Source organism: Amblyomma mixtum, chromosome 1, assembly GCF_055824585.1.
Source record: "Amblyomma mixtum isolate Tamu chromosome 1, ASM5582458v1, whole genome shotgun sequence".
NCBI lineage: Eukaryota > Metazoa > Arthropoda > Arachnida > Ixodida > Ixodidae > Amblyomma > Amblyomma mixtum.
In genome coordinates, this window is record NC_143012.1 from 325185701 (window position 1) to 325208763 (window position 23063).

A 23063-nucleotide genomic window follows, 5' to 3' on the forward strand; every position below is an offset into this window, starting at 1 on the left:
GCACCGCGCCGCGGATGGCCATCATACGAATCCGTTTCGGTGATTTGGGGCTTTTGCAAATGAGCATAATCTTGAAGAGAAAGGCACAATGAGGCCTGAAAACAGTGACTTGGAGAGTAAGGAGTTATGTTATAAATTCAGCTCTTTATGTTATGAGTTATGTTATAAATTCAGTTCTTTAGTGGCATGGAACCGTCGAGTGTGGCAACGTACCGTGCCAAATCAAAGGCATCGATTTGGTCGTTTATATCTTTGCAAGACAGAGCTTTTCAAGACAAAAAAATCCTGCCAGTAATCTCTCCAGTATCAGGCTACGCAAGGAAAAGAAAATCATGGTAGCGTAATGCCCATAGCTTTTTGGTTCTTTTGGCTCACCAAGCCTGCATAATCTGTTCGTTGAGGATTCATTTCCCTTCTCGCGCTCTTTGCGAGTATCTGAAGCTATACGTCATGCCCTGTACTGCCTTCTTGACACTCCCTCAAATCGAGCGATGGGGGGCTCAGGGCATGGCGTGGCTTGAGCCAATCGCGCAGGTAAACAAGACCCTAAAAGGAATAATGATATGAGTGTGTGTCCGCAAATATGACCTTTCGGCTTCTTAGCGTGACGGTCTGTTGTAAACCCTTAAACGGAAAGTTTCGCTGCCCGCGCTCAAGTTCAGAGGTCGGTATGAGCCGCGGCGCTGCGAGTTCGCACTCACATCCATTCATTTTTTCCGAATGCAACTTTTCCATAGATCGAAATGATGACTGAAGCCTAGTTTACAGAATTCAAAGGCGGCGCACTCATTTTTTAAGAAAGCGCGCGTTTTGTTCCTACTCCTCCCTCCGCATTTTTCCGGATGCATGCGAAAGCGAGCAGAACGTCTGACAAATAAACTAAACGGAGGAGCCAGGCGACGGCGCAGGAAACACGACATGCCGCGGCAGAGCCATTGAAACTCGGCCCCGCATTTCCTTTCGTCACGCGCACAGAGCCGCCGTCACGTCATTCGAGGCCGAGTCTGTGGTGCGTCCACGCACAGGCATGTGAGCGTCTCGTCGGGCGCTCTTTTTTCACGCCTCTGCGTGTACGCGCACCGCCGAGGCAAGCCTACGCGACCGAAAGCGTTCAGGTTTCCGTCACACCACCGCACACGCTCTCACGCAGTTGCGGGGCTTGCCTTTCAAGCCCCACTGCGTGCATAGACCCGGTAAGAAATGCGCTCTCACGCTGCGAGTCGTTTCAGGTAGGTTTCTATGACGTAAGGGCTTAAAACTCACCACAAATGTACAAGGGAATAAATGTGGAGAGGGAAAGCATACTGCCCTGACTACGGAGTACTTGGGATGCCATGACAGTGCAATTTTTGCTAGCCCCTACGCGATAGCCACTTCGTATCCATTTCCACTGCACTGCTTCTGTCGCACACTTCAACTGTGGTCCCACGTAAGGTTTCGACTGACGTCCTGCGGCACACGCGTCCTGGAAATTTCGTCCCCGATGGAATGCATTTACTTTATGCCCTGTTTCATGGCTCATTAAGGTTGTTCGAAAAAATGTAAATTATGAAGAAAAAGAAGAGAAGAAAGCAAATAGATGGGAGCATTTCTTCTCCTCCTCCGGCAACCATATTCGAAATACTGCAGGACAACTTGATGTAGCTAACTGCTATGTACGTAGTAGAAGCCGCAAAAGTAGAAGTGGCGGCTTCCAGACGTGTGTGGTTGGCTCGTGAGGACGCCAGAACAGCGCACATGAGGACGGCATGTGGTTGGTTTGATTTTGTTTGGTTTATGGGGTTTAACGTCCCAAAGCGACTCAGGCTATCAGAGACGCCGTAGTGAAGGGCTCCGGAAATTTCGTCCACCTGGGGTTCTTTAACGTGCACTGACATCGCACAGTACACGGGTGACGGGCCTCTAGAATTTCTCCTCCAAAGAAATCGAACTGCCGCGGTCGGGATCAAACCCGCGGGCGGCATGTGGGATTTAAGTATCGATGCTGCACATATATTTTGAGAGACGCTATAGTGGAGGACGTAGAATTGGTTTCGGCTACCTGCAGCTCTTCAACCTGCGAAGACAACGCACAGCTAACGGGCGTTCTTCACAGCGTCTTTGACCGGGATTCGAACTCGCCACGAGGGGGCTCGGAAGCCGAACGTCGCAGACACTGAGCCGTCGTGGCGGATAGGTACCCGCCCCTATGCAAGTGGGAGCAGCAGGACATTGACCTCAGAAGGGTGCGAAGGTGTGACGCGACATCGCAAGGAGTGACGCCAGCCGGCCGTCCACAGCTGTGAAAGAAAGCTCCCTGTGTATCTTGCAGGGTTTTATATTTACACTTTTTCAGCACATGCAAATAAGACACACGTCAGTCACGGGAAAGCAGCTGTCCACGGGCGTGTTTGCTCCGAATCGCGATTCGTTTCTTTTTCTTTTTTTTTTTTGCGATTTCCAGCCCCCAGCAGAGGTGCGTATATGAGCGCGACCACAACGAGCGGCGCGTTGCGTGATCGAATCTCGGTGCGAGATGCGTGCGAGCGAGGCGCCGAAATTGTGCCCTGCTCGCGCACCTAGTCCAACATGCGCCGCATGCAGACACGCCACGCAGTTGCAACAACTGAGCGAGCGGAGCAGCGCCCCCAACCTTGCCCCAACGCCCGCCGAACCCGAACCTCGCAGCACAGCGGCGGAAATGAAGACGCGCGGGGAGGAAACTCGCGGCGGCTTGCCCTTTGTGTCCCCTCTATTTCTCTCTTTCCCCTCCGAAAAATAGCGCCCGCATGGTGGGGCTGAATTATTGAGCTCCTTTCACCCACCCACACCGAACGCACGCATGCGGGTGGCTTGACGAGGATGGACGGCGGGAGGGATGCATTATGTGCCGGAACATCTATATTGTACCCGAGAACTCCGCGGGCTCTCATTCATTTCTTTTCGCCGTCCGCAATGTAACGTTTGCGTGTATCCGGAGAATAGGTTTTTCCGATGTTCCGGAGGGAAGCGTGGAATAAAAGGAAGGAAGAAATTGAGAGGAGGGGCACGAAGCGTCGTCCCACCTGCTCTTACGCAATCGGCTATAACAGGGAATCAGTGTGCGACACAAGTGCGAGAGTTTATATAAAAGAAGGAGAGCGCTCAGCTACACATGCTGCCTGCCACGCAGTGACACTGTCAAATAGAGATGTGGGTCCACTTACACGTCACTCGCCCTCGCAGCGCCGAAGTAGAGCGCTGTAATTTCTTTTTGCTGCTTTCTCAACCGAATTCTGCGCACGCTGTCCAGTCTGGTGTTGTAACAGCACATGTTTGACGCATTACCAGCGAGCTTTCGCTATCCAATTGTGTTTTCAGCATGTTTTTGCCGCCAATTGTACACGGTAATCTTGTAACCGACATTTATGCAACGTGCGTTACATCTCTGCTGCTCTGATATAATCTGTAAGTCACTTTTAATAGTATGCGCTGAGGCAAGAGTGCATACAAAGGAGCTTAAAAGAGAACAATAATAATAACAATAATAAGTTGCATTTCATGAGCACAATGTCGTGGCACGGTGCCCGCAGTAAAAGCTTCTTGGACATTTACCTCGGCCATGAACCCCCATAACGTTCAGCCTCCACTCAAATCACTTCAATTCACCCTCTCACAGAGGAGGTCTGGTCACGGCGGAAGCGCTAATTTTTCAGCAGTGCGGGTTGTTGGACTTGTTCACGCATAGCTTTTCTTTAGTTAAATCTTGTTCGTTGCACTTCAGTGTACCATTAATTTCAACCTATTCCTTGCGAACCAGGCGCCTGAAGTCAGTAAACAAACCCGAGAACCAGTGCAGATCCACTTTCCTGTCCAATTCGGATCCCGCTCAACTTACCCCCAGTCACGCGTGGGCCGTCCTTGGTAAAGTACAGCGCTCAGATTCGCGCGCAGGGCACCGACAGCGGTCCGCGACCGGCGGCATTCCGTCCCGTGACATAAAACACCTTCCGCCCCTCAGCAGGCGCAGACAACGCGCGACAGCCAGAAACAGCGCACGTCCTTTTCAAGAGCGGCCGACGTCGCAGTTAACGCGACAGCCGGATGCTGCGGCAGCGTTCCCGACGCCGCGGCGGTGCGCCTCCACGCAGCCGCGAGCCGCGCGGGAAGCTCGCGTGTACGTGAGCGTCGCCAGAAAGGAGGGGGCGGAAAGGCGCGTTTATTGTGCGCGCTGCGTGCCGTCGCTTTGATGGAGAGCTGGGGATCCGAGTGTGTGTGTGCGGTGGCCGCACGCAAATGTCTCTGCTTGCCCGTTCAGCGCGTCCGACGTTTTCACAAGGCTCAACCGAGCGTGCGCGCATATAAAACTGCTCCGCTCGCGCGCCCCAGCCTGTGCGTCCGTTGTCTCCTTATTTCGGTGCAGTGCTGCGGATTGCGAGGCCTATATCCCCGCTGTCAGGAAACCACCAAGCGGCAGTCGACCGCTCTGCGGTCGAGCCTACTGAGCATTTCCTTGTATTTCACGTCACTTTGGACTCCCTTCACGACAGTTTTGTGTCCTTGTTTTTATGGATAGTGCCAACCCTTTGTGACTCACGCAGACCCTATATGACATTCTTACATGCCTGTAGGACAATCCATCAAGTGGCATCTGTTTGCGGCCGAATCGCTTGTCTTAATATTCAAAAGGCAGACGTGGGAGCAGAGACAGCGCTGATAAACATGCAGTCGTATTGCAAGCAAAGTAAATACAATACATAATAAGCACAGTACAGTGAGGAAATTAAGCACAGCGATGAAGCTGTTTATATGAAAGAAGTGGAAACGAAACTTGAAAGAAGACACTAATGCAAGGTTTCTTACACCGTTACCCTCCTTACGGACGGCTCTTTTTTATTTGCTGCTTAGGCGCTTGGCAGTATTTAATTTTGAAAAGTGTGCGCCGCTAGATTTGTACACGGCTCGAAGAGTCGCGGATCTACAATTCTGCGAATCCGGAAACAAGTTAATGCCCACGCGATGGGGCGTGTCTCTAGGCGCCTTCTCCTTCTGTAGCGCTGCATTGAATTATGAAAAGGAGTTTTGGCCGGCGCGTAAGCTCGAGGGGTGTTCGCTATGCAACAACACGTCGACGCTGTTCGTGCCGTCGCGCCTTCCGTTTCTACCACCCCCGTGACGTGCCCTACCCACACAGCGACCGCACACACAGAATTGTCGAGAAACATTGCGGGCACGACGTAAAGGGGCACGGTGGCGCAGACGACATATTCGCAGGGACCGTTATGGCGATTTCTGAGCGCGGCCGCAACCCTCCATGCGCTACGCGCCGTCTTCCTAAGCGCGTACTCAGCTTTCAGACTGCTTATGCTAGCAAAAAGAAACAGGGGCGTCCCCAATTCTCCTAGACGGTTTGCGCTCCTATGATATGTGCGTGTTAGTGAGGGGAGTTTTTTTTTTTTTTTTTTTTGGAACGGCAAGGGGAAAACTTAAAATTAGACTCGATAAAGAAAAGGGCGCCGTAACTTCTCACCTCTCGGTGGACAGTTCAACCGTGCCGTGAGGGAAGGAATGAAGCTGGGAGTGAAAGAAGGAAGTGACAGAGAGGGGCCTTAGTGGAGGGCTCCGGAATAAATTTGACCACCTGGAGTTTTTTAACGTGCTCTGACATCACTCAGCACGCGAGCGCAGTTTTCGCTCATGTACTGAATCGATGACTCATACACATGTATGTCTCACACACACACACGTGCGTGCGTGCGTGCGTGTGTGTGCGTGTGTGTGTGTGTGTGTGTGTGTGTGTGTGTGTGTGTGTGTGTGTGTGTGTGTGTGTGTGTGTGTGTGTGTGTGTGTGTGTGTGTGTGTGTGTGTGTGTGTGTGTGTGTGTGTGTGTGTGTTAAAGAACGTGAGTCCACGCAAAAAAAAGAGAAAAAACATTGAAACCTTTTTCACGCGTGAGTCGCCGTAAATGGCCCTTCTTCTGGCGCTGTGGCGCATGCACAATGAGGCGCCCCCTTCCCGCCGCCCCCGCTTGACAGCGTGCGCCTCGTAGGGAGCGCTGGCTACGAAGTTGCACGAGCGTAGGAATTCGTGGTCTTTCACCTTGCTTGTCGTCACGTACCGACATCTGTGCATGCTGCGTTTATCTATCTCTCTCCCTGAAATGTAGCATCCAGGAATATTTGTTCATTCGTGCTGCTACCGTGTCTACCAACTCTTTCCCTCTTTTTTTCGCTTGAAGTTCCCAGAGTGGTAACTATGTTTCTGGGGGCCCGCAGTGTTCGGCTGCATCCGATGCATGCGAGACGACGAAGCAGAGACAGAGCTCAAAGGAAGCAGGAAAGACAGCGGAGTCGACAGCACGGCCCACCCATTGCGTCGTCGCCTCCCTTGTTGCGCGGATGCAGCCCTACACCGCCTCTACTTTACCGTTCGTGCGAGACTCGCCGAGCACGGAGAGCTGCGAGGGGGAGGAGGGGGGGGGGGGGGTGTACAGAGGGGGACCACCACAACCAACGCCACCACCGTCGACGACAGTGACACGGGCAAAAACTGCGTGCCCGCGCACGTTTAGCCGGCGTCGGGCGCGCACCACTGGGTGTGGGCCGCGAAAGAACCAATGTCGCGCGCTTTTGGCGTGGTCTGGGCTTCGCGCATGAACGCGTCTTCGGCGGCGGAGCAAGTGCCGCATTCCTCCGGCGTGTGTGAGCAGAACGCGCGCAATGGTCGTTTCGCGCGCGCACCCGGGTTTCGCGTTTCTTAGATGCGTTTATTTTCTTTCCCCGTTCTTCCTTTTAGCGACGTGGTTGGGCATACGAGGAGCTGCTAGAAAAAGCAGGTATTCCGTTTGCTCGCAATGCTAGCACGGTTGGTGGCTGTGCAAGTGGTGATGGCGATGGGGGTGGCAGCAGTGGAAACCCTTACGTTTCTCCTTGAATAGCTGCCACACAACAGTTTCGCTACGGCGGGGAGGGCGTAAACTGCCGACAGCCGGTTGGTTTCACCCCCTTTCGAGCTGTACAGCGGCAGTGCTTTGTTAAGTGTCGAGCTCGGCTTGCTGTTCTTTTTCCCCGCGACGGTTGGCCGACAGACTACAGAAGCGAAACCGGAGGCCAGTTTTGCTTACAACAGCAGCTCCGAGAACGACGTCGGCTCGGCAAGCTATGCGAGCTTAGTAGGCAAGGGCGCCTCGCTACGGCGTCGCGTGCTTCGTTCGAGCCGCTGAGTTTTTCCCGTGGCTCTTGGAGGCGGCGGGGGTGTCGGGTGGGCCGCAGGCGTTGTTGCCTGACGCGTGGAGCGAGAAAGAGTTGGTCGAGCGTGCCGGCCAAACTATCCGGAAAGTTTTCTTCCTTTGGGGTTGGCCCGGGTATGCGCGTGCGTGCGCGCCCACCTCCACCCCGCGCAGTGGCGCGAGTACGCACAACAGCCGCAGCCGCGAAACGTACAGCCTCATTCCTAGGTGTTATTTTTTTTGCTTTGCTTTGCTTCTTCTTGTTCCTCCTCCTCGGCCCATAAGTCGGGAGTGTTCGCATGTGCTTTTGCAAGCGAAATTTCCGCTTCGAGTGTTGTGCGGAGAAGGCGGGGTTTGGTTGCCCTCACCGTAACGATTGCCGTGCACAGCGTTTTCTCTACTTCCTTTTTAGTTTTCTTTTTCATACGATGCGCTCTTCCACGGCTCCGCCAACCTACGGTTTGGCGAGTTGTTCTTTCGGGGTTGAACTGCCGACGAGGCAGGACACGATTTTGATCGTGACACGTTTACATATCTCCTCTTCCATTCTTCTCTCGTTTCGAGAAACTCTACGTAAAATTTGTAATTATTGCACCTTATGAATAAGCCCGTCTTCCTCCTCTCCCGAGCAGATGTCTTGTACACATTCCAATCCGATATTTCCTCGAACCCTCCATAACAGTTTCAGCATCGGTAGCCTCAAGTTGCATGCCTCCGGGCCAAATTATTAGCTCTCGATTTGTTAAACGGTTTCAAAAAGTACGGCGTCGAAAATCCTGGCTGAATTCAAATACTGAAATATCGACTATCGCTTTTTTTTTTTTTTTCAAAATCAGAATCTGCGAAATTCCAATGCAGGTACACAAATTGGCAGTGGTTTAGCTCTGGTTAAACCTGGAGGATTGCGAAAGCAACGAGGAGAGAGAGAGGCGATGGAGAGCGCGCAGCAGCGGCGGCGGCCCCGGCACACTAGCTATGCGCCGCTACTGCGCGCCAGCTGTGCGCCGTCCTCGCGCATGCGCAGTATGGCCTTGCCTCAGCTCCGCGAAATGGCTCGGCGACTCGCGTAGAGTTGCTTTCGCAACAAAAACCGTTCAAAATTATAATGTGTCCTGGCATTAGCCAAAGAGGCAAATTCTACTTTGGCCAGAAGGGAAATGCGCAGCTGTTCGTATACTCTGCTGCGATTTTGAAAGTGAGGAATTTCTAGGCCGGAGAAACAAAAGCCGATGCGAGGCCACACCAACGTTCGCGTCCGAGAGTTGTAAAACGAGCGGAAGGAAACTGTGCAGTGCCTGACAGATACCAGTCCAAGGAATGCCCATTTTTAAAACGTCACGGGCGACTCACTGATAACAACGTCTCAGACAGAACAGGATGGGCATTCGACAGAAGGCAATGTTATTCGGGGATCTGATTTGAACTGTCTGGGTTTACTGCCTAGCATCTGTAACTCAGATGAAGCAAAGGGGAGTGAAAACTGCATCCTATGCGCCTGAAGGTTTACTATTGCGCATGCAGTAACGAGAGATACCGCGACCGGTACTGCAAGACGGCCGACGACCGCAGCCCGCGTTAGAAAGTGGCAGGAGCAAACTTTGCAGGGCGGATGGACGTACACGCAAGGACAAAACGATGCATACCTGAGGTAGTCCCTCTTGCAGAGTATGAGGTTGGCCTTGGTGAAGAGCGTGGAGCCCACCTCCCCGAGGCGGCAGTCGCAGCAGGCGCACTTGAGGCAGTCCTCGTGCCACAGCTGGTCCAGCGCCTTGAGCAGGAACCGCTCGCGGATGGGCTTCTGGCAGCCCGCGCACTCGGGGCCCGCGTGGCTCAGGGCAGCTGGCGCCATCATGGGCACGGGACCACTGCCGGGACCGGGGCCCAGCACAGGGCTCCGGTGCAGCTCCGGGTTCCACCGGTGCACTTCGGCCTTGAGCTCCATCATTGGATCTGCACGTGAGCGAAAAGGTGTGTTGAGAACCACAACTGCACCGGGTGAGTGCAGCTTGCCGGAGACGAAAAAACGAAGTACAACGCGCATTGTTCAGGGAAGATTATCAACCGAGGCAGTGAGCAACGTAATTCCGTCTCCAGTGTCCCATCCAACAGAGCAGTGAGCGTGCCCTCGAAAGCCTCAGATCCCCTTTGGTTCCTAGCGTACCCTGTGCGACTGTAACCTCCACACCAGGACGCAGCCATGTTAACGGGAAATGTCGTAGTGAAATGAACGCACTGAAAACATGCGAAGCTCGGTGCTGACCTTTTGAGTCTCGACTGGGCTTCACCATGTGTACATTCAGTTGGAGCGCTTTCTCGGTCGCACTGCGGTTCCCTATCGAAGCTTCGCGGAAGAGACCATTCGTTCGCAGCCACACAGAAAATGCCTCTTCCTCCGAGGGCACAGCTTCGCCTAACTGTACAGCTTCCACAAAAGCTCGCATCTGGCTTCGGTCAGCCGCCCGTCACTTCTGGAGGGAAGAGGAGATTTGCGTTTTGTCGCATTCTGGCATCAAGACAGAGGAGGTGAAGAGGCAGAGGGAACGGGGAAAGGGGCCGAAGCGACGTAGCAAGAAGTCAAAAAGCTAAAGGAAGTAAAAAAAGTACAGACGCATGCCCAGTTGCCTGGAAGGGTCCGGGCAACGCCCCCGCCTAAATCCCCCGTCGGGTTTCATGTTGTGGAACCGGTCAAGGCGGCGACTCAGCACTTGGGCCCCCGCTGCCCGTGTCATCTTTCAGCCCTAGCGGCTCTACAAGACTCACGAAAGTTGCCCATAGCGGGGATCCCGCTAATGAACCCTGGCTAGAGAGACTAGAACAGCTGCCTACCGTGAAAGCGATTCGACACGCCGCGAGAAAAAAAAAATGGGGGGAGAGAGAGAGAGAGGAACTGGTGAGCGGCGCTAAGGGGACACTTCGTTTTGAGGGAAGGGCACTGCCGTTCAACAGCCGCGCTTAGCTGAACGGCAGGAGTGGCGGGAGGAGGGGGATGGCATTACCCGCTATGTTACAACTGAACAACCATATTTTCTTGGAGAGAAAAGCATTGCACACAGCAATGACACACATGAATCCGCCTTCCCCTCCTCCCAAAGAAAAAAGGGGAAAGAATGTCCCCTTCAAGAAACAACCACGTAAATCGTTCCGCACCTGCACGTGGAGTGGACAAGTGCGGCCGGCAGTATGCATGCCGAACGGCGACGAAATATGCTCGCGTGTAGCGCGACTGAGGAGTCATATTTGTCACTTGTTCAGAAACACCATATGTGCGCAGAGATAAAATAAAAGGGCTAAACATAAACAAGCTCTACAAAGAGGTTGGAGCGTGTTAGCACCGCTGTTAATGCTACAATGTTATACAAACGCAAGAAGATGCGTGCTCCAGAACGAAAAAAAACTCATCAATATGCATTTCCTTTGCTTCGGATTGAAATGTTCTCAGAATAACTAACAGCGTCTCGTAATCGGTTGCAGCAAGAGATGCGCTTTGAACTTTTCTCACCAAACTCCGCTTCCGCCAGGGCCGACTCCGAAATAGGAAAGAATAGCTCAGCAGACGCAGGCCTCGTTGGACCTGGGCTCGGACTCTGAAAATCTCCCTTAGCTTTCTTTTAAGGGCCGCCGTCCTTGAAGCGTTGTCGCGAAACGCCTAGCGTCCGACCTACAAATGCCAGGCGCTGTAACGTGAGCAGAAGGCGCTCGGAAAATGGGGAGGAGGCGGTGTTGGTACGAGAACAGTTGGGCGCTGCTTTCTCAACGACACGAGGGCGACCGACCGGGGCCCGTCGGGTCTCTCAATCTGTTCGCGTCCGGCTCGTTTTTTCAGCGCAAGCGAAGAAGCGCCTGGCTCACTTCCCGCCCGGCTCGGGCTGTCTGTCGGCTGGTCGCACAGCGGCACTGAGGAGCGTTCTTCACCACCACACCCCCACACCGCGGCGGCTCGCTGCTCGGCTCGTTTGACAGGCGCGCGGATGTCTCTCTCCTCGCTCGTCGTCCCGCGGGAGCAACACACACAACTTGCGGCCTCGGCTAGCCTAGCTCTGCGACCACCACGCAGGCAGCGACGAGGAGACTAGCCGGAACGGCTCGCTGACTCCCGTGTTTCCTCGCCCTGTCTTGCTTCCTGCGGGCCCCGACGTCTCTTCGCTTTTAGTTCGCGACCGCGTGCTGAATGTGTGCCGGTGAAGAAGAAGGGGTCGCCGCCGAGGCGTGCCGGCCGGAGTGCGCTCGTATCCCTTTCCCGACAGGCAGTTGTTTCTCGACGCCTGTATCTGGCTGTCGGTCCTGCCTCGTTTCAGCAGGGCTGTCTTTTTGCGAAGCCGCCAGCTGCCGGAGAGGAATAGCCCTCGGAGAGGGAGATGGAGAAATAACAGGAAAGAGAGGCGCCGCCTGTTTGTGCTCGGCTTAGAATTTCCCAGCCAGCATCTGTCGCTTTGTTTTCAAACACCAATGGCGCCAAGAAACGTAACGAATACGGGTTGGCGAAAAACATTTCCCAGATGGTCAACAGCAAAGGGCAGAAGAGCTTACGCCTGCGCTTTAACCTTAGAAAGATATTCGCATGCGTTAATGCGTCGAACAGGAATGATTACAAATAAAAAAACAAACGTATCTTTTAAACACCTCACCAATTCGCATTCGATGGCATATGTCAGCCTTCAGACTCACTCAGGATTCAAGAAAAAAGAGCAGAACAACAAAGATAAAGAAACAACGCACTGCCCAAAAGGAACAGGCTGGAGTCTTAAAGCTGTAGTTGGCTTTTGCAATATTTCAAGCAGCCAGCCACCACAGAAATCGCGGAAATCGTGTATGTGTACCCACAGAATCCCAACGCCACAACCGCGACCTTCGTAGCGAGACAACAGAAGAAGAAAAAAAGAAAAGTTAACAGAAAATGAAATGGAACGGACGGAAAGAGTTTTCAGGGCATAGCGGAGGCCTCTCGAGCACCTGAGAAGAACGCGTCAACCACGAGTCACTCCTGGAGCGCACACCGACATAAAAAGAAAGAAATAAAGAGAAGCCGGTAATAAAACAGGACGTCGCCTCTAAACAAACGGGGGCCGAGCAGCCCGTGGGTGGCGGCTCCGGCGCCTGTGCTGGGTCGCACCCGGGGCGTGCTCGAATTAGTGGGACACGGGCCCAAATGCGCGGCTGGCGACGAGTGAGGACTGCGCCGCGTGGCGTTCCCCCGAGCAGGCGGCCAAGCAGGCAGGCACTCGACGCTGCGGTGGGCCAGCCAGCGAAGCAGGCCACAAACCGCTGCCAGCTGCGGGTCGTTAGTGGGCCGGAGTCGGCGTCGCGGCGGCCAGGCTTCTTCTCGTTAAAGTACGCGCAGGCTGCCTCCCTCGGCCACCGTAAAGAGAAGCGTGTGCGGGAAAATCCTGACAGCACTGGCAACGGGCTCGCGGGACGCAAGCTCCACCTCGCGTGAACTGCAGTAAAGCATAGCGCAAGTCGCCGCGCATCCCGAAACAGAACGGACCTCATCTATGTTCGAGATAAGAATTTACATGATTTAATTAATGGGAGTTTAACGCACCATAGAGACTCAGACTATGAGGAACGCCGTAGTGAAGGGGTGCAGAAATTTTGACCTCCTGGGGTTCCTTAAAGTGCACTGACATCGCACAGTACACGGGCCGCTAGAATTTTTTATTTTTTTTTTTATTTATCCATACTGTTAACCCTCTGCATGAGGGTCATTACAGGGAGGGAAACATATACAGATACAAGTGCAATTCTCTTCGCTAAAAAACGAAACACTCAAATGCACAGAATTACAGATTTGCACAGCAATCTTCCAGGAACGCGTTCACACCTATCACAAATTTGTCTACATCTGTTTGGTCCACAACGTCACTTGGTAGTTGATTCCAAATTTCTACAGCATCGGGAAAAAAAGAGTAGCGATAGACATCAGTACGTGTAATAATAGGTTGTAATACCTTACTGTGATTTTTCCGAGGGCAACGCTCCAACCCTAGCTATTTCTCTACACTGGTTAAGCACGAACAGGCAATCTTATAAGCGCCTACGTATTCTGAACACGTTCTGAAGCTTTCCCAGTATCTTCTTACTTTCTATCCATGTCTGCACTGCCAAGCTGTATGTAACCGATGCTGTCGTAATCGGTCTGAAGGATTTTGTGCTAGTCCTATCCCCTTTCCTTTAGTAGACCACATTCATTTTACTCTGCCGCCAGCTGTCTGAAGTTTGCTTATTTGATATGGCGGTTTCTAATCTCTACTATTTGAACCTAGTTAATTTATTCCCAGTTTCATTTGTACCAGTGAAGAAAAGGGTATGACGCGGAGCATATGAAGTCGTTGTACTCTTGTTTTCTACAGCTTCCCGTCATTTGCAGACATTGTAAGAGCAGATTAATACCCCACGCAAAGTATAACTGCTACAAGAGTAGCGGACACGCGAAGAGGGCGGGGGTTGCAGGGGGTGAGGGTACGGAGCGAAGCCCACGTGTTGTATATACAGACTCTTGCTCTTTCATTGAAGCCAAGCGGCTTTGGGAAGCCCACATACAGGCCTCTACCGGACACGTTAACCCTTTTTTTGTGTCTTTCACGTCCGGGGCACCGCAGCGATGGTTGGGCCTATGGTATGTCACACTAACGTACGTATTACGAAATGCAAACATTTCTTACTGACTGGACTTGCTCCGGATGCGGCTGTTGAACTCCACTGGCAATGAGTTCTTTTTTTTTTTTTTCTGTTCTGCACAGTGCACCTGAAGGTACTGGGTAGAAATCCGACATGGTAGAAAAAGCATAGCCGCATTTACGACAGATAAAATAATAAGACTGAACATGTCCTTTCAAAAATTTTCATCTTGCGGGCCCTCTTGATACATGTCCTGAGCAACGAAATACCCTGGGGGCACTTCGGAATGACCTCTCACTGTACAGGCGCAGATATGCAGTTTTCAGCTCGAAAATATGTGCATAAAGACAAAGTTAATTTTCAATGCGCATGAAACATTTCCAGTAAAGACCAAGCATACTGAATACTATAAAGGTTGCCTGAAAGTTCAATCAAAATGCCGTCCTCTAAAGCAACAGAATATGTTACTTGCAGCGTACAGAATAGAATTATTCGTTGTAGGCACAAGAACTAAACGTAAGACATTGTCTACGATAGGAACTTTACATGATTGTAGTGTTTAGCGACGACCACTTCTAATGACCTACGGCGGTACGACGCTGCCGTTCAGACTGGGATATATAGAATCAGCAAAATGCAAGGCGGAGTACGGGAACCGACAACACATGTGTAATAGCAGGCTTACAGAGCATATTTTTTCACCTTTACTTATAACGCGCCCTTGACTCAGACAAATTAGCATAAGAGTTCACTTAATCATGTGTTCTGACGGCACTGGAGATAAATCTGAACAAGTTCAATCTACATATACTGGGTCCAGCACCTGTCCCAGCAAGAATGAGTTAGAATTACTTAAAAGGGACAAAAATTTTCACTCCTTTCCTGTTCAAGTGCACATAGTTAGCTTTAAGCACCGCAATTTATTTGTTTTCCATTCCCGGGCGACACGTTCGAAGAAGAAAAACTTTGGCTGCGTTCTAAAAGGTTGTACAAAGAACTGTCGACCTTCGCGCCGAAAAGACCTCATAAATTCCAAATTCTGCTTGTGCGGAAGAATCAACTTCTCGTTGGTTTCTTGAACCAGAGAAATACTGCTCTTTGTACGGAATCCTGGTGACTAATATTAACACAAAGCAAGATTCCAATATGATGCGGCACATCTGCGTGTAGAAAACAAAGAAATTTCCCTCACATAACCTCACTTTCCCTTTTGCACACTGCCAAGTCTTGTAGCAACAGCGAAATTATTGGTAAGACCTTTCATGCCGAAGGCAGCGTATGATATATGAGGAAAGAAATCTCAGAGCTCCAGCTGCAAACAACAATAAAAGTTATGAGAGAAGAAAAAAAAGTTGCAGGTTCATGCCATGCGTTTCAGCTCTTTTAAAGTAACCGTGACAGCGTCAAGATCACCCTTAACGTGCATTGTCAACACGCCGAGGCGTCATCATTCTCGAATGGCGACAGGAGGTTCGACTTTTCCTCTCACTTTTTATCGCTTCTATCCCTCAAAGTGTCAACGAATGCGCTGTATATTTCCCATCCATCTCTCGCGACACTGCAAATGAAAGTTCACTGCACGCGCGTGGCACAGGCAACACTTGATCAGCCGCATATACGCACGCAAGAGGTGTGACGTATCCACAGTCCCCCTCTCTGCAAAATCAATTTCAAGGTTTCATATAGTGCGTCGGCATTGCACTACACCATCATTTCTCTTTTCAATTTTTGTTCGTTTTGTTTTCACGAATTTCGCACTTGACGGCCTGTCATGCCAGCGGACATGTGGCGAAAACAAAAGCGCGGCAAAGTAAAAAAAAAAACAAACAAAACAAGCACACGAGTGAAAAACGGTGAAACGCACGCACGGAAAAGCGTAATCTTCCGCTTCACCAGTTTCGTTCGTAATTAATGACGCACGTTGTAACGCAGGTTTTGGCGCCACCCCTCCTCCGCGCAGCTCTTGTTTTGCCCTGTGCGCGCCGCCCACCCACTCGCGCCCCGTCCCTGGCGATTCTAATTAGGATAGCCCCTATATACTCGGAATTAAACGACGTCCGGACACAGAGCGCTCGGCGCCGCCCGCCAGCGAACGCGCCACTTTAATAAACGATCGCCGCGTGCGTCGCAACCTGGAAATCCGCTTTAACGATAAAGAAAGACGCACACCCCGTAATAAAAACACGCCAGGCACGAAAAAAAAAAAACTGGGACTAAAATATGAAAGCCACGAACGAAGAAGAAAAGCTTAATTTACGCGTGAAATCAAGGGGGGCGAGTGTGCAAGCGAATTGGGGCGCGCTCCGCGCTGTGCTGTATACGAGACGGCGGGGAGCGTATGTAACGCTAAACATCGTTAGAAAGCAAGGCTCCCTCCCTCCCTGTGTTCTAACGATCCTTACGCTAGCGGCCGACAGTCGTGGCGCGTGCAAGGTTGCACGCGCAGAGAATAGTAGCGTCTCTCATTCGTTATTAAGAAAGTGAAAAGAGCAGAACACTCCGTTATGTTCCTGTAGGATCAATGGTGTCAACCCGTGATATGCTCTCCTATGGGTGCGACTGTAATGTATACACGGAGAATTCAGGGAGATTAAAGTGTGCCAAGACTTTACAATTTATGCCACGTGGAGGGCGTGTCGCGCAGTAAGGTGACAGTCGTACCACGCTATAACCATCAGCTAGATAGCGCCATAACGATTCTGGCATTTCATTTCGTTTGCTCTTCTGTTCGGCGAGCATATAGCGCGCCGTATCGACCGGGGGATTCTGGAGATAGGGAAAATGCGATGCGATGTTCCAGTCAAGTCGTATTAGAGAGAAAACAGTTATTCCGAAAATGAAACGAAATGAACTCGTTTCACTGCAACCCTGCTCGTTTCGCTTTGTAGCTTTAGTACCTTTGCGGTCTATTCGAGTGATAACAAAAATAACACGTACAGGCGCAAATTGTTTGTAACGTAGCAAGGAGTAACACACTTGAAGTAACACCGCAGGATAGTTATGCGGAGATCCTTTTCTCCCCCGCATTCGACATTTCTTGTAGTGAGAGTTGCGACACGCAGTCGGTTGCGAAAAACAAGTGCAGAACTTCTGCTGGCGTCAATCTGAGTACATTATGCAGCAGCAAATCTAATGCTCGCTTCATAGCGGCAAGCAGTAAACTTACAGACCTGCGGAGGTTCGAGATTTCAAGATCTACAGATGACATACGATGGCCGGCTCGCAACATGCGAACCGCTTAAGTAAGTAGAGAGAGAGAGAGAGTTGTGGGGGGGGGGGGGGGAGAGAAGGTTGAAGAAGGAAATGCGGGGAGGCTATGACCACACCCAAGTCGGTTCATTGCCCTTCGCACTCATGCCCGCGCACAAATACAAAGGAAAATCCCATGCCGTGTATATATATATATATATATATATATATATATATATATATATATATATATATATATATGCGCCGCGGTGGCTCAGCGGCTATGGTGCTCGGCTGCTGACCCAAAAGACGCGGGTTCGATCCCGCCGCGGCGGCTAGAATTTCTTTGGAGGAGAAATTCTAGAGGCCCGTGTACTGTGCGATGTCAGTGCACGTTAAAGAACCCCAGGTGGTCGAAATTTCCGGAGCCCTTCACTACGGCGTCTCTCATAGCCTTAGTCGCTTTGGGGACGTTAAACCCCAAAAACCAAACCAAACCATATATATATATATATATATATATATATATATATATATATATATATATATATATATATATATATATATATATATATATATATATATATATATATATATATATATATATATATAGCATGTTATTCAGCGATTTTATTGAACAACAGCTGTCTTCGAATAAGGGCGTTCAATATTTCAAAACTGCGACTGCTGATATGAGCGTTTGATAAAGGGCACCTTCGCGCACATGCCAGTCGCAGAGGTCGCGTTTCGGCTTGCTTCGCGGGAGCAACGGCGACCATAGTGACCTTTTCAAGAATCTCCCGCTGGCCGAGCGGATTCGATCTCAACCTGCAGTTCTGTGGCAAACGTCCTCAAGCAACCCGTGGCGCGTTACTACATGTCGACAGCACGTATTATCCCAGGGGCGATATCATTTGGAAAGGAAGACAAGTCTAATGTAATGTTCATAAAGACCGATGAGTTCACGTGCGCAGCGTGACAATCGTTCGAGCTTTGAAATAGCGCACACGCTGACTAGGTTTTCTATTGCACTCGTGTTGCACCCGCACGACGTTAAGATGCTCATCTACCAGCCGTACGTGTCTGCCCCACGACACCTTTTCATTTCTTTTTTTTTTGCTTTCCATAGATTTTTAAAGCGAAATGTGGCCAAAGCGGAAAAACTGGCTGTTTAGTAGTCGAAGTGTCTCGCTCATATTAACGTCGAAGTTTCGCGGAATGATTTTATCCTACAAATAGTGAAACAACAATATTAATAAAATTAATCGTACTTTCAACAGCCTATACACAATGAATTATAAGAAGGCGATTATTTCGTTCTCTGCACAATAAATAGCTCGCTCCGAGTGGCAAGCTTGAGCTGCCGCGCGACTACAGCGACCTACCGCGCCGAATACGTAGGGCGCATGTAACGTGGATCTCAATTTCTGTACAAGCCGCTACATTCAAGAACGGTTCGAAGTAACCGCTAAAACAACTTAATTCTGTGATCAACAGCGTAATCATATATTATACGCCCAGCACCCAGATCTCGCGCGACAAAGTTTTAAAGAGAAAGCGTACGAGTAGTCACCTTCCTCATTTCGTGCTTCGTTTGCCGGTACACCCCCCCCCCCCCCCCCCCCCCCCGTCGTTTCTTCCTAATTAAGAGAGGCGGTTTTGCTTTGCGCCGCTAAGCCTTGGCGAACGGAATTAAGGCGCACACGACGAGAGGGCGACTCATTAGCACAGGAGAAGAATGAATTCTCTTAAAGCAAGCACGCCGAGGAAATAAAACGGACGGGAAGGTAAAAAATATACCAGGAAAGAAGGCAACACTCCAAAGACTGTCGCACTCTTTTTATGTAGTTGCAGTCTCCTGTGTAGTTTGCTGAGTATGGTTCATACGCGCGAGATGTGCTTCTTTTTTCTCGCACTGAGCTTTGTACCTCGTTAGGTAATCACCTCAGAAGTAACCACGACGTGCTTTATTGGAAGAATTGGCTTCCTCTCAGACTGCTGCGGCTCATTTCTCGAAGGGCGCACGAAGAGGCAGAAAGAGAAAGAAGAAAGGAAAGGCGCACAGAAGTACACATAGATGGCGGGAGTGAAAGAAGGGGGACGGGGGGCATGCGAAAGAGACGAAGGGCATCGTTGCTGGGTGGTTCAATCAAGTGCTCCAATTATGTATGTTTTAAAAGCGATTCTAATCTCTTTTCTTCCTTTTTTTTTTCACAGCTACAGGGAACAAGTTTTCGCTTCCTTTCAGCAGAGATTATGAGGAAAGTTTTAATTTTACGGCTAAGTGAGCCTGCTTGCGCAAGAAGAAATGTCGTTAATTACCCCTACCAGGCGCCTCCTATTTGCCAGCTCTCGAAGCAACTTAGTTTTCTTTTTTTTATCTGTACGGTCAGGCGTTTGGAGAGTGAGCAACAATTATTTCGCCTTGTTTTCCAAGGCGGCACAAGCACTGCTTGAAGAAACATTGCCCGAGAAAGAGGAATGCTGCTTGTTGTAGACGGTAGATGGCGTTAGCGTGTGTTCGAAGTTATTGCGCTCACGTTCTTATTGCTCAACGCTTTCTTTATTCAGCTGTTCAAAGCTAAAGACTCCAATTGTAAGGGAGCGAAAAAAAAAAAAAGCGATGAGTTCTCGTCGGACAGTGACGACACTGAGAGAAAGGGAAGAAATCGCTCGAGCTAATCATAATCAATGCAAGCCTGACATCCAAAACTGCTTTCGCCCAGCTTGCTGTTCGATATCAGATAAATCTGTTCAGACACTGATGAACATTCGATAATTTTCTCCTTAGGCTACTGCAGTACATTGCTATCCATCTACAGGAAATAAGACGTTTTAGGATTTCCCATGCCGTAGCCACCAGGATTGGCGCCTCAGTCAAATGTGCAACACAAGAGGCATTCGGCCAACCAACATGCGCTCCATCGCCAGTTCGATAAACGCAACCATGAAGTGTCACCGCCTGTGCATGGCACCAGTTGTGATACCACCGCGCTCTACCCTATAGACTTTATGCGCTAACGCGGTGTCCTGCCAGAACAGGGGCGAACATATTTCCTTAGAGGCCGCAGCGGGGAAGAGACTGTAAAGGCGAGCAGCCTTTGCGATAGATGCATATCGTCCCAGCTTCACAACGACGTCCTTCAGCGGAAGTCACGTCGAGGCGTCGCGACCCGTGTTCGCGAGGCACGATAGCAGGAGGTCGGACAGAGAAAGCATCACTGTTGAAAACAAAGACGAGACGCTTGCGCACAACCACTCTCTCTGTTCGAGAATCACGGACGCTCGGCAGCGCACCGCTAGCGGCGGCGGCAAGTTCAGCGCACAGATGCATGCTGTATAGGGCGCTCGAGCACACGCTCACAGCAGCCAAGGAAGGCCGCCACGGAGCAGCCTACAACACGCCGTCGCCGCCACTACCACCACCGCGGCTGCTGCTGGAGCAGGGATCGGGTTATCGGCGCACGCGTAATTAGTTCGGGTCTGGTAATTAGCACTTTAATTAAGTAGCGAGTGGCGGAGCCCCGTCCCACGCTGGCCCCCGGGGCGCACACGCGCGCGCGAGCTCGGGGCTCCGGCAACGGATAAGCGGCTTTAATTGCGCACCAGAGCGCGCGCCGCGCTCCTGGCGATAATTTAGAAGGCCCCCGGCTCAAATCAGGCAGCCGCGCTGTTTGGCCGCCGCCGCTGCAGCGCGCTCCACCGCGCCACTCTCTACAGCAAGGAAAAAGACGCTCCAGCGCCTGTGCGCAGTATACGCGACTCGCCTGCGCGCCTCCCGCCGACGCCATGATGTGCTCTGGCACGCACCGCGCCATTTCGGCCAGCTTTACCTGCGCGCCTCGCGCGATTATATTCGGGGCACACCTGCGCGATCAGCGCCGTGCGGGGCTCGTTAAAACGCGCGCGGAACCCTGTTTAGAGCGTCAGATGCAACGGAGAGGTTTTGCTCAGGTTTCAGTGCCATAGAAATATAGTAGTCCGCCCAATATTTACGGGCATTCCCCGCGAGAAGAACCCCGCGTAGTTACTCATTAGCATCCATGTGAGCGCCTGCAGCCTTACGCGGCTACAGATGAAAGCTTTACAGCCTTTCGTAGTTGAGAAAAATTCGTCCTTCTCTGGGCACCGGGCCAAATAGGCTAGCCAGGACGGCCAGCAGATGGTAAGGCGAGGCCGAATTCATCAACTCGAAGTGGGAGCGGTGTTAACCGATGTTTTATCTAATCCCCCAAGGTGGAGTAAATTTGAAATAGCGGAGTAATTACGGAGTAATTACAGCTTTCCTTTGTAGCCATATGGTGCGCATGGGTGGATGCTAATGACTAATCGCTTCATAATTTCAAATCTGCGCCATCTTGGGGGATTCCCCTGAACACTGGACTAACTTCGCCCGTCCATCTGTTAACTGTACTGGTTGGCTTCGTTGACAGAGAGACTGGCCCAGACAGGTGGTACCCCTGCGTTCGGCCCCCGGGACACGTCGGATTTTTCTTCAAGAAGTCCTGCGAAAACTGTACAGCTTTCCCTTGTCGCTGTATGGCTGGGCTTGGGTGGATTCTAATGAGTAGTTATACCCTTGTTCAGTTTCACTAGTCTGTGTTAGTCGTCGTGTTAGTAGCTGTGGTAGTTTTTTGTGCTTACACAACACCAAAGTAGTGATTAACTTTTTCTTAACTGAAATGGAACATTGTCATACAAAGCTACTACTGGCCACTGAGAATGCTCTCTTTGAGCTGATGTGACTCACGTTCCTATAGAAGCCGGCCTTTCCATACGATTAACGTAAAGAGGGGGGGGGTTATAGCTATTCCTATCTATTAATCATTGTTTCCCTCGCTGCCATGCTTTTTTCCCCGGTGTACACATAATGCTCTCTTAGGACTCAGGACTTTTAAGTTTTTCATTAAAACTCAGGAAACCTCTAAATGAAAATTCTTCCCCGTCGCCCAAGAGGGGGATTATTCTGGGAAACGAAGAGATGCGATCACTCGGTTTTATGGTTTCTGGTTTTGAAAAACAACATTCTGAGCTGCGATAATGAAGCAAGAGGGAAGTGCCGCGAGTTTGAAAGGACGATAACTACACTCGCATTGAACACCATGGCAAGACTGCACTAAGACTTCACAGCACGCAAGCATCACGCAGGCCCCGCAGTGCGCGTCGCCTTTTGCGACGCCAGCGGCGATGTCGTTCTACGAACAATGACCCGTGTCCTTTCGTGTGCAGTATTGCTAGCACGTTTTCTGCTAGATCGCTCCTATCTATACTTGTTTTCATCACGACCGAGGTAGTCAGTACCGTCGCCAACCATTAGAGAACGGCGTAAACCAACCAAGGTGGGAAACTATCGGAGAAATAAATCGCACGTGTTCGTCAAGGAAAAAAAAGGGGGGCGAGGGTGAGGGGGTACCTCTGTAGAGCTGCACCGAGGAGCTAGATCAGCCGAAAAACCATTACACCAGAAAATACGGAGTCATTTGTGCCGGCCACCCTTATCTCCTCAAGACTAGAGCTTCTTTCCTGCTTCATCAACATGTCAAGAATGTTTAGTCAATAATAATCGGCTGATAAGGCACCAGTATATTGTGTTCCTGTCTCCCTCACTTGCGAGGCACAGACCAGGTTACACAGTCACGCTAGGAAGCACTCCGCTGAGTGAGACTCCAAGGCTGCAACGTGAACAGCAGAAAGGTTCTTTCTCGTTTTTCCACCACCGCTGCCTCTCTATCATCTGGGTCGGCGCAAAGCCCTATGAAGTGACTCGCACTCTAAAGTGCGGCGCTAGAGCTCGTTTCGTTATTAGACAGACTCAGGTGGGAGATGGAAAGAGAATGACATCGAGATAACAGCCGCGGTCAACAGCACCCGGGTTGCAGCGCCGAAAAAATAAAAGGTCTTCTTGGAAAGAAACAAGATCAAACAAGGCCGCGTTGTTTAAGCACTGCTATAATACAGGCGTACAGAGCGCTCAACGATCGCTTCTGCGATCACCCTCCCATAAAAAAAAAGACGAAAAAAAATGAATGTATCCGCGTCATGTACTCCTCGCTTTTAGCTTCTTACCCTT

General features: G+C 50.9%; 1 protein-coding gene across 1 annotated transcript in view; it reads right to left on the reverse strand.

The window, feature by feature from the left end:
- Positions 1 to 23063, reverse strand: part of LOC149372777 (uncharacterized) — a 78129-nt gene that overhangs the window by 23760 nt on the left and 31306 nt on the right. Inside the window, exon 2 of the mRNA XM_089567320.1 lies at positions 8830 to 9136. Coding sequence (XP_089423446.1) covers positions 8830 to 9131 — 302 coding nt within the window. The 5' untranslated portion in view covers positions 9132 to 9136. The remainder of the gene's footprint in view (positions 1 to 8829; positions 9137 to 23063) is intronic.